Source organism: Penicillium taxi (genome assembly GCF_028828555.1).
Source record: "Penicillium taxi strain IBT 34144 chromosome Unknown utg000003l_segment0_segment0, whole genome shotgun sequence".
NCBI lineage: Eukaryota > Fungi > Ascomycota > Eurotiomycetes > Eurotiales > Aspergillaceae > Penicillium > Penicillium taxi.
The window spans coordinates 2,498,698-2,511,050 of record NW_026643205.1 but is presented as its reverse complement, the minus strand read 5'-3'; the positions used below and the strand labels follow the sequence as shown (position 1 = coordinate 2,511,050).

At 44.3% G+C, this 12,353-nt stretch overlaps 1 protein-coding gene across 1 annotated transcript; it reads right to left on the bottom strand.

The window, feature by feature from the left end:
* Positions 1-3,318: 3,318 nt before the first annotated feature.
* On the bottom strand, positions 3,319-5,440 carry N7495_004380 (protein phosphatase regulator GAC1; the record flags this gene model as incomplete). The annotated part of the gene is made up of 2 exons (XM_057207031.1): positions 3,319-3,507; positions 3,560-5,440. 2 exons carry the CDS (start codon positions 5,438-5,440, stop codon positions 3,319-3,321), a joined length of 2,070 nt encoding a protein of 689 aa, XP_057064711.1.
* Between the last annotated feature and the right edge of the window lie 6,913 nt (positions 5,441-12,353).

The following is a 12,353-nucleotide window of genomic DNA, read 5'->3' as shown; positions in this document are numbered from 1 at the left end:
TAGACGATAAGAGCGGGTGGTCTAACCGGGTATAGTAAGCTAAACATGACGAGGTAATATCACCAAAAATATTGAAACTGAAAGAGCTGTCCTACTATGGAATATTCATCCATTTTGGAGAATAAATCTTGATAAAGAAGAGCTAACTCTGCAAACCCTATGTAATGTACAGTATTCCCACTCCCAGTCCCTAAATACTGGCTCGATCTAGCTGAAATTTTCAGAAGATCTATCCATCACCGCACGCCTAGTTTGGGCCATTTTCGCCTCAAATCTGAGCGGTGCTTAATAAATATATGGATTTAGATCTTCTGAAATTTCATACGTTACATAGGCTTTGCCGCGTGTCAATTCTCCCATAAAAGTAAAACATGACATAAGCGTGTGTTGGAATCTTAAAACTTCCCTTCAGCGGTTGCACCATTTCCAAAGAATCATCCGCGTAATAGCCCAATCTTCAACTCAAGCTCCTTCTGAGCGCATGAAACTTCATCAAGGGCACTGGTACATCAAGGATGGTCGCACTATGATACCATGCCCTCCGAATAAACCCGACCTCCAGGCCAACCAAGCTATTGTCACTGTGCTCTATAACCACATGGGAAGTCTCGTAATCGAATATGATTCCTCCAGGGTGGAGATTTTCGGGTTTAGAGTGTGATCTACCGAAGCTGAAGCAATGCGGCTTGTCTTTAAGCATATCGACGTTCTAGTACCTAAGGTAATTTTACTGGTTTCCGCTCGGAGGAGAAGCAAAAGAAACTGAGACTTGTCTAATCCCATCTCTGCTCCAAATCCCCCTGCCACACTTACTGGATGACTATTATTTCCGGCACAGTTCTAGAGCAGAAACAGAATCAGCTGGATGAATCTAAATAGTCAATCTGCCTTCAACTATGGGACATGCTATCAAAAAATCCGAACTATCCCTCGTCCATCAGAACTTAAGGGTCTCTATCAGTGTTCTGCGGATGGCTCTGGACCCAATGTTAGAGGATCTACAATATTTCGCTCGACCCCTTCTAAGTGACTCAAATGTACGTGCGAGGATCTATACACACTGTGAGGGGCATTTGTATCAGGAGGAATTTCCCAGTATGCTGCCCCAGTCGAATCGCTCTGCGTTCACGCATGGAGACATCACGCCACGTAATATCATAATTAGCGAGCAGAACAAGGTTAGCGGAATTCTGGACTGGGAATTCGCGGGATGGTATCCCGAGTAACCTGGGAGTATGCGCAAGTCATGCGTCCGGCTTTCAGGGGGGCTGGTCGATCTGGAGAAGACGGTACCGGAGCGGTGGGATCTCTCAGGAATCAATGCTGCCAGGAAGATTTTGTTTCTAGTCCAAAAAAGCCTAACGCCCATATCTTTGATCTAGAGATATCTTTGATATTAAGATAGGCTTCATCATCAGCATATGTTCATGATAAGCTGCCCAAATTTTCAGAACTTTCTACATTCGTCTTTAACCTTAGACTCATCGTAAAATTCTTTCAAAGCCATGGGCGATTATGCCATTTGAAATTTGTCGACCTGCCCAATTCCCATGGAGACAAGCTTTGCTACCATCACCGTCCAGCCTTAGCAGTTTTCGGTGACTAGCTGTCGCTTCTCTGCATGAAGGGGATCTTCCCTCTCACGAACGAGGATTGCTTGTTTTTCGGTGATAACAGCCAGTATATAAGGCCTAACCTTGGAACCTTGGAAACCATTTAGGGGTTTTTATCGTATTCTTCATCAAGGGAAACAAGCTAAAGCCCACTGACATCGTTTCGACTCTTGAGGACTTCCTTGCAGAAAGAAAAAAAGAGAAAAATATATATAGTAGATTATATCCAGGCTTGAGACTGGGGGGTTGAGCCCGAATCATCTTCGATTTTCTGGCCTGGAGTAAGGTTTTGCGCCAGGGCAAGCTACCGATACACCACCTTGCTTGTTATGAAGAAAGGTGCTCGAGGAGTAAATGATATCTTACTCATATTTAACTAAACTAGTTATCCACAACTCCTACGACTGCCCAAGGTTCTTTTCAGACGGCGGAGGTTTGTTAAAGAGAATTTGAAGGCTGGGTGCGGATATTCTCGCAAGGCGATATTCGGATCTATATTACATTTATAGATATCTCTATTTAATTTGTTCCGGAGTGGACTGCATTTACCCATATGTAATGTGAATATGTAGTCTGCAACGGAAGTTGTGTATCCCATTCCCAGCTCCTTTCTCACAATGAGGTTCAAAGGTGCCTAGGTAGAAGGATACAATACCCACTCACCAAAACCTCGACTACCTTGAACCATAGAACGATCAATCTACAGTAAAACGTAATCCTCGGGTATGGCTCAGATCCACATATCATTCGTGTTCTCTTGTATCAAATAAATGTCGCGAGTGAGTAGACAAACGCTTCTCGAAATCATATCACTCAAATCAAACGCAAATGATAAAAAACAAAGATAAGAAAAACAAACTATTCAAAAATAGAAAACACCATCACACCATGCAACGCAAAAGGAAACCAAGTAAAATGACAAGGGCCAACAAACACAAGTGCATCGAGAACAGCAAGCAAGGAGTGGAATTGAAAACTTTTTTTTTCTTGCAAAGAGATAATAAACTGCCCGTCAGACAGAAGAATTGAAGAAGCCTCGAAGTGGAGATGGCGTGTGTTGTATGAGCGGCCAAAATGGGCAATAAAGCGAGAAAAGGTCATTATCGTCATGAAATGCGTGATACACCAGAATTGTTGGTGAAGCTGAAGCAGATAGTAAAAACTATAGCGGGAACAATGAAAACCGCATTAATGTGACACCGCGTCAATAATCTCTATCGACGCTGGATATCTGTCATGACTAGTGATCTGGTGATAAGCAAATAGGTTCCGCGGTTTATGATACATCGCAAGAACGATATTTGCTTCAACGGATGCGGCCAGGAATGATTGGAAATAATACCATCAAAAGATCGATGGGAAAAGGCAAAGTCCACCAATAACAAAAAGGATCACCAAGCGCCAACAGGAGGTGAGAATGCGGAACGTGTGATCGAAGGCATGGAAAAAAAATCAACCAGGGGTCCTGTCTCTACTGAAGAGGTGTCGAATCCACTTCAGTGGAACTGTCAATATGATGATACAATGTCGTGGATGAGGACAAAAAAAAGTAGATGAGACTCTGGAGTGATTGTTGAGCCACTCTGTAGAACTCACCCTCTAATTATTTGCGACGACTGAGTGTCGTTAAGAAATACATTCTGCATGGGTTTGAAAGCATTACGGTATAGCCGCGGAGGTGATGATCGCGGAGATGTCTGTGGGCTCATAGGCGCCGATGACACTGAAGAACAGGATTGGCGAGGTGACCCAGGAGTCGGGGAGAGTATGGGTGCGATGGATCGGGGGGAGAGAGGGGGGAGAGAGTTTTTGGAGTGGACTGCCGTGGAATGTCTTGACTAGGCACATTCACAGGAGCAGTCTGTGCTGTGCTTTGAGACTTTGGGGAGCCATACTATAAGAGAGTTAGTCAGATGTTATAACGTGGTCAGTAGAAATGCACTTACAAAGCAGTACCGATCCACCAATTCCTTGTACACCGAGGACTCAAGGCATGGTTTGCCATTCAACAGAGAGGCAGGTTTCTCATCCTCCACCGGAGCTCCATTTGTGTTATCATTCAATGTAGGAGAACGTTGACCCGAGGGTTCGGTTACCTCTCCACTTGACTTGACTTCAGGCTTTTCAGACCGTGCTCGTGCGGTCAGGGTGGTACGGTCAAGGGGAGACTTGGCTTGCATCGCAGCACTCAATGAAGCCCCAAAGTCATAGCGATGGCCAAATGCCTGAGGATGTGGTTTTTCTCGACGCTTGGGTGGCTTGATGGTGTCGATGTCGTCCACTGACTTTTTACTCTTCAGTGGTTTGGAGCCAGTGAACGGACTGCTGAAAGAAACGTTGGCCTCGGCCTTGGGGAAATCATTAAAGGATGAAGAGGAAGAACGATGATCAGGGGACGAGTGCCCAGAAAATGTTCGACTGTGTGGAAGAGAAGGTCGAGATTCAGACGGCTTAGAGGGCTTCTTAAGCGTCTTAAAAAAGTCAACCTGATAGTTCATTCCGTGGTTGTTGTCCCAATACTCCTTGCCATCGACATTATAACGAATGCAAACAAACATCGTCTTGCTCTCGAGGTCGACTTGATCATTCAACTTAATGTCAAAGGTAAACCGATCATACCCGTCATGGGCATGCCTGCGGCGGATATCATGGCAGTAGACGGCGCCAATTTCCGACGTAGTCCTCCAAAAGTCAAAGGTAAACCGAGCAGCCACCTTCTTGTGGAATGACAGGTTTGCCACCGCCACAGTACCCACCAGTACGTTCTTATCACTTGACAGAGATAGCTTCTCCAAGCGGACGGGGTGGGTTGGATGAGACGGGAGGTTTTTTGGGAAGTTGCAAAGCCGAAGCTCCCACTCCCACGAAGGTGCGACATTAGGGAACGGGAACTCAAAGTCGGCATCGTGAGTTTCGACAGGGGAGGTCTGGGCACTCACGGCCAAGGGCTTATCAAGCTGCAAGAAATGACGAATATGTTCTAATTGCGAGTCAAAGTGCACCGCCTTGGCATAGACTGGTGTGCCCGGCATGCTTGACGGTCTCCGTTGTGTAGGCCGAAGAGCCGGGCGAACGAGCTCACCAGACTTCTTCCGCACCATAGACGGCTTCTGCAATGAGCAGATAGACTCGGCATCACTGTCATCTGGAGAGCTGATCAAAACTTCATCCCGTTTGCGGTCGATATCTGTTTCAGTGGAGGAGCGGGAGTGGGAGATCTTCCGAGCTTCTTTCGACAAGCGCTTATTGGAATTCGAGCCTAACTTCAAACTGGGTTTCAGGTTGTCTTTAGCTGAGCTTGACGTCGAAATAGACGTTGGAATTGATCTGGAAGGTGATTGACTTGATGAGGATGGAGCCTCGGTTCCGAACTCATCTGCGGGTCCCATATCTGGTGATGTGGGTTTCCGTTGCTCTATACCCTTGACTGCAGCTGTGAGTTCTTCGATATTGATACCCTGCTGCAGTGAGGAGCACTCCTCGTCACTGGAGTTGAGAGCGGATTCGGGAGGAGACATTATAGCCCCGGGTGGAATAGCTGCATTGTTCAATGGTGGTGGGGACTGACGTAGAACAGAGGTATTAGAGCCAATGAATTGAGGTGCGGTGGATTCCTCCGATGACCGCACTGTGGGTTTGCTGCTGATCGACGGGGTCCTCCGATGCCGACGAACGTATGAGGTTGAAGAATAAGGTCGGGAGTTCTGCAGGAGTTCCGACTGCGAACGAACTAAACCAGCTCGTTCAGAACAGCCGTCGGTAGGATAATTGGAATACTCAATGTGCTGCGCGGCGAGCGTCGGCTTCCACGGCGCGGTGTATGGCATCCGGCCGGATTTGTGCCAAGCACGTTATTGCTCAACGAAGTGAAGGCACAACGAAGTCTGGGGAGGTACGAAGGATGTCAGTGTCGACTCTTTTTAATCCAAGAGAAGAGTGGGAGGCGAAAAAATAGACGGGCGGAACAGACATAACCATGCATTAGACAGGAAGCACGATTGACCGGGGGTTAAAAGGACTTTTGGTAGAATAAATGCAGAAAGGTAGCACGAAAGGAAAGAAAAAAGAAAAGCGGCCGTAGATCAAAGGGTATCACCAGTTGAAGTAGTACGGTCAAGAAGCGAATGCAGAAATCTGGACGTTGGAATGTGGGAGGTTGAGGAAAAAGAGCTTATCATACCGTAAAGTGATGGCATAAGAGGTTTAGAGGAACGGTGGCGAAACGAATCTCCACTTGATAGTAAATTTGGATCCGAGAACCATCAAAATTGAGAGGATGAAGAGAAGGAAAGTAAAAGAAGAAATGAAGATGATAAATTAGAAATTGGATGATTTGGATCAATAATCACATCACTTTGTATCCAAGTATCCGAAGATAAGCCTCTTGAATTAAGAAGCCCTGGAGAAATATCAAATCGGAGAAAAAAAATCAAGGTATTATAGCTTTCCAAGTATTTTCTTTTTATTTATTTTTTATTTATTTAGCACAGACAGGGAAGGCGTTATTTAGTGGGTTTGCCGATTAAAAAAAGAAGTGGAATAATAAGTGGGCCATATACTCGACGCATTGACTCTGAGAATACTACCAAGAGAGAGAGAGAAGGAAAAAAAAAAAAAGAAAAAAAAAAGATTGTGCAGTATTCTCTGATGTTTCAAGGGGCTATCTCGGTTCCATTATTTCCATTATTTCCATTATTTTCATTATCTGAATGATCTCTTTTTTGTGACTTTGAATCAGATCCAGTTTATCTCGTACTAAGTAGACTGACGTATTTGACGGGAGATTACGGGGATCACGGGGGTGGAGCAGTAGAGTAATATACAAGTATTTATACAGTATGCTTGTATACTGTACATGTAACTATAACACTTATCAAAGGTCCGAGTCACCCTGATATCGAAAGAACCAAAATTTCAAGTAGTATTAGATTCTCACCCAAACCCAATAGTATACGTGCTCATCACGACCATGGAACAAACAACCATAAATCACCATTTCCATACCATTTACCATACAGTGTTTTATCTCCCCTATATCTTCCTTGGTTCTTCCATTCCAGGGCCATGTAAGGCGGTCACACTAGAAACTTAGATCAGACTCTAGATTAGACTCTGTGGGACACAATCTTTTCCTCTTTTTAAGTCAAGTCTCTCAGTGACATGCATCATGCAGCTGGATTGATTTTTGGTCATAGCGCCAGAAGTGTGAAGTGTGGATCTCTGCAATCTACTTTGTACAGAGTATAATCCGTACAAGGTCTCTACTCAAGACCTTGGACTACACCCATGGACATTTTATAGAAGACATCTATAGATAGTACTTTTCACCTTACTAGGTATAGGTACAGGTACATGTACATTGATTTGATCTGTCTTGTGAATCACATCTAGTTCATAATTTACATAAGTATATGAAATAAACTAGTGATGTCACACTGCATGATAGGCTTGAGGGTTCCAAGGTTCTTCAAACTTCCTTGGTTTGCCTCACTTGGCAATTTAGGGCTCTGGCCTCCTTCAAGAATTTCTATATCTCTGCTTTCAACTTCTCAACTCTCATCATGCACTTTATCTAGCAGCCGCTGTTGGCTTGATCACTTACATTCTACCTATCTCTTGTGCTGGTAGAATATGGATCTAAAATGACTAGATTAAAACTCTTTCCTAGTTCGTCTTGCGGCTAAGTTACTTTCTTGTTTCACGATAACCGAAAATTCAATATCCTAAGGTTCCAACTTAGATACAATTCTTACTGCCAAGGTCATTGGATACTATTGAATTGGAATGAATTGAAGTAAAGTTGAATATAAACCAATAAGCTACAGCATCACAGTACATTTCATTACTTATTATTCGATTATTTCCAAGTCAATGCTTTTATCAATGTCAAAACCCTGAACGGGGATCCACACTCGGCTAGATCATCTCAAGGCCGAGACTCCAGGGTCTGGTTCATCTGACATTCCTAAGCTAACTTAATGGCTTTATCCCTGCGGCTGCAAACCGTGATAAACAAGGCACGGTGCTGATCCTCCAGCCTTCCAAGGTTTTTGCCCTTAACCCCCTATTCCGTCTCAAAATGGACACTGGCATAAAATTCATTAGTATCTCCAGAATCTTGGAAACTCATGCGACCATCCGATTCATCCCAGATAACAATCCCGACGTGACGGTTGACCTCTTCCGACGATGCCGCATAATATAAACCCCCGAGCGATATCTCCCGAGTCCGGAGTTCTCAGTCCCGTTGGCTGAAACCATCCCCCCTTATTTTCATTTTCATTTTTACTTTTATTTTACCTTAAAATATTGCCTGCGATCGTCATCTGGTTATTTAGAAATTATCCATTATCGTGATGCAGATTCCGTCACTTTGTGTCCACATCGTTACCAAGGTACGGGGCAAATCGACTCTGGTACTGTCGTGTAGATCTATACAGCCTTTCCCTCATCTAGAACATTTCATCGCCAATGTTTATAATTTCGAAGCGCCAGAACCGGCCAGAAGCCACCCATGTGATTTGTTAGTCTAGCATAGAGAGTTCAGCCGGAGATCTTAGTTTCTGGCCATGTCGTTTACTGTCTGTACTACTGTCATCATTATTAGATTTAACTTTGTTTCTCCTTTTTTACTACACCGCTTACAATTGACTTCCCCAGTAGGCGAACCTTGGGACCGTATTGCATCGCCCTCCTTTGCTCACCGGCGACCTTAAAACTTTGGATCACTTACGGGGTAACGTTGGGTGGCTGAACTTCGAACTTTGACTATATATATATTTACTCAACATTGAAGAATTACAACGTACCCTTTTCGGCTTCTGTTCGAAATTGTGGATAACCGCGGCCTCAAGTTACAAGTTGACTACCTTATGCATGCAATCTAGATGCTAGCATTCGCCTCCTCCGCCCCACCTAGTTTAAAGTCCAGAGGGACACGAGAAAATATGAGTATTGAAATTTCATCTCATCATAGTTTAACTACCCCGCGCAGATCATTGCGTTGGCGCCAGCTCTTACACTAGACCCAAGTTCGGATGATCAGTCCCCACATGAAGGATCATGCGTTGTGCAAGCAAGAGGCTCCGGTTCTTATTCGTGGCTTCTATTGACTCGACGAGCCCTTTGTTACGAAGAAGAGATTTATACAAAACTTGTTGTCTTTTCATCCTGATCACAGGGAATAGCGGTGTGTTGTAGGTGTTGTCAATTGGCATTTTAAGGTATAGTAAAGATCTATATTGTCTTTCTGGGACATGTTACGAAAAGCTACTAACCTACATAGTCACAAATGTTTCAAGGACAAGGCCTGACTAATTATGCCATCACGCTAGATCAAATCAATGTAATCCCTGCATTGCATGAAACACCTGACCGTTTTAATAACAAGGATGTACGGACACGTTGACATGCCTATCCTATCCTTATCGCTTCTAGGTACTTACCACATCAGCAATGGCCTCATTTCTACCTAGGCGAGCTTGGCAATAGCAATATCCGCCCATTTCAGTCCGTGCGATACAAAAACCACAGCCCCGCTAAAGTAAGAAATTGAACATTGTCGAAGCGCTCAGCGCTCAGTCTAAAAACCATGTTATATTATGTTAGTGACTTGTTTGCATGGCATATGCAAGCCATGGAGCCAATAGCAGAAGAAATGCAAAAAACCATCCAATCGGCCATGATCTAGAACTTCCCACCCGCTTTCCTCGCAGAGTCAGTGCAGTTGATCCCGAATATCTGACTCGACAACGCTTGGACGGTGGGGACCTTGAGGTTGTTGATGGCTTGCTTGGTCCTGCACTCCATGCATTAGTTGGCACGGTGAGCTGACACTTGTGTATAAGCATTGGAGGTCAGTGCGTAGGAATTGTTTTGATCTTTACTAGATATCTACACAGTAGTTCACTTCCTTCTTCTTTGTGGGGCACGGATAGAACTCGTATTACCTATCCTGTACCTCAGTAACACAGACGTTGGATTCTCAATTAACTTCAATGGAGCTTAATTTCTAATTTCTGATTCTCGTATAACATGCACGGACCTTTTGGCCGAACCAATTTACTTCTCTTCCTGTTTGATCGACCATAGCACTTTTAGATATCATTTTAGTAAAATAAGTGATTATTAATCTTCTTCAAGTGCTGCTAATAGATCAGCAATATGTTTTAACAGCCTACATTTCAGGACTTATCTAGGGAATCCATGTGCCACCTGGGCAAGTGCATAGAGCTCGCTCTGAATACTACGAGAATTACGAACAGGATTCACATGAAAACAGTCACGCTAGGCTCAGCCTACTCCGAACTATGAATGCAGCATGTATGCCATACCTATTCCTGCTTCTTCCGAGTCGAAAGTACTTTCTGACGGGAGAGGCGCCAGCCATAAACCAGCTATCAAAAGCCACCGGGCAAAGAGTAAGCCACAGCCCCCAACGTTCTAGTTTCTGTTTCTGGTAGCAGGTGTCCAATTACCTTTTTTGTTCCATAAATAGTAGGTGAAACGATGAAAGAGACACAGATATTTCAAGGATGCTAAAATAAGTCAATAAAGAACTCGTAATGAGTCAGGTCGTACTATTCCTCTACCCTGGAGTGGCCCGAATTGGTTGCTGGGAATACAATTCCATGAGACCATACCGTTCTACAAAATATTCTGTACTACTTACCAAATGCTAACTGATAACAGTGTACCAACTTTGGGAAGTACCCAGGTGAGGGGAAAGTGTATATATCCAGATCCCTGCACTCTTCACCGTCTGATCTACCACCCGCACAGGTACAGCGGTGTTGGACCACTTGCAAGTCTCTGGGCTGCTGATACCGCGATAGAACCTTGGAAGGGGTCCGAGGGAGTTTCAACCCTTTCAATCTAGTATTTTTGAGTACAGTAACAAGCCACATCGATGTGAAGCATACTAAAGACCCCAGTCTTTTTGATTGCCAATTGCGGGGTGCATCAACCCCTCGTCTGCCACTTGCCATTTCACTATGTCCTGCGAAGATCATGATATCTCCAACAAATGTAAGAACCCCCGTGATGGCTCCAGAAAGGAACCCCGTGAATAAAGCACAGCCCTCAGCGCTAATAAATAGTGTGGATCACAAGACAATGAGACGATCTGGAACACTACCTAGAGCGAGAATTGGGAGCTCAATCGTCCTAAGCCTTGAATCTATTCGCTAGACCTTCCCCTTTCAAGATCGTTATCAACCCCTCACTTCCCGAGCTCTCCATGCTTTCTAGAAACTCATAGTCTTCTCAAGCCAAGAACACAATCAGCTTCCTCTCAGATATCTGCCCTCTATTCGCAATATTCCATTCACATCTACGAAAGCTCATCGAAAGTTCATACCTTCGGCTCACTACAGTTCCATACTTGCATCGTGTACCAGAAATCCCGTGCTAAATGACCTCTTGCAGTCTATATAGCCGAGTGTATTGGTCACACAACTAAGTACCCACCATTCTGCTCATCCGATGCTCAGAAGACTCAAGTTACAAAGCCTATTCCGGCATTCCGGCTCTCGAGCGCAGATTCCATCAGCCATGAAAAGTTCACCAGAGCTCTAAGCTCTATTAGAAAACAATATTGAACATAAGGGTCAATTTTCCGACTTTTTGCCTCCCAAACACTTCAAAACTCAACGATGGTCAGATCCCTTTAGGGAGGGGAAATGAGTTGGCTGGCCATGGCCACAACGCCACAATACCGCCGACGTTAGACAAACATCTATCTTGGGAAACTCGGCCCTCGTATCCTCTTTTCTGTACTCCTCTCCGGTGGCGAGATCTTCTTTCTATAGTTTTTGGGGTTAAAGATGGCGGGTTGAGAAGGTGATGCCTGTTATGTATCTCGTCTGTTACTAGCAGGTATTACGGCCACTACCAATAGAATAGGGCTGGATCGTTTGCATGCCACCCGGGCTTTTTGGAGAGGGGACGTGTCTTGCATAACCGCCACCTCTTGCTCGGGAGTGGCAAGTGAATCAGTGAATAGATACACAATTGACGAAAGATGGTCCAGATTGTTATACACACGCTCGGTCCTTGGTCTACTCGGGCCCGGGGGATTTGCTGCTGCTACTGCTGCTGCTGCTGCTTCAGACTTTATTTTGAAGAGTTATTTTGTTTTTGACTAGTATTGAACGGAGAACCTTTATGGTATTTGCTTTTCTTCTAGAATCATATCCATTGTTATTCAAATTGATGTCGTCCTAGGCTGATTAACAAGCGCAGGTACAGTACAGACTCGCACAGAGAATCTGCCATAAAGACAGGTAGCAATTTTATTCAGATCAATAAGCTCTCGGTTTGAGAGAGTGTTGAAGTTGGATGTGCTACTTCAATAAGTAGATATGGCTTTTCGAGTATAGAACAAGTTGACCAAGGAGCTGGATTCTCGCTTTACAACCAGGATATCAGCCATTGAGTTAGTGAGACTACCCATATGTATCCAAGGCTCGTTAGTACCTGATACAAACAAAATGCCCCGGGCCATTGTTGTCCTTCATTAAGTCAATTCCTAGGGTGTTTATACTCTGTACAGTACTTTGTTGTTTCTGCTTGATGCAACAACTTTCATATCAAATAGGCTCTAGAGCTTTTTTTTCCTAGACTTGTCTCAATAATTCAGGTCTCAGTTCCTGAAGCCATCTGGGTTTGCATCCGTATACTTTAGGGTTAAGTTCATCATAAATGTTAACTAAGACTCATGGACTATTACATAGTATCAAG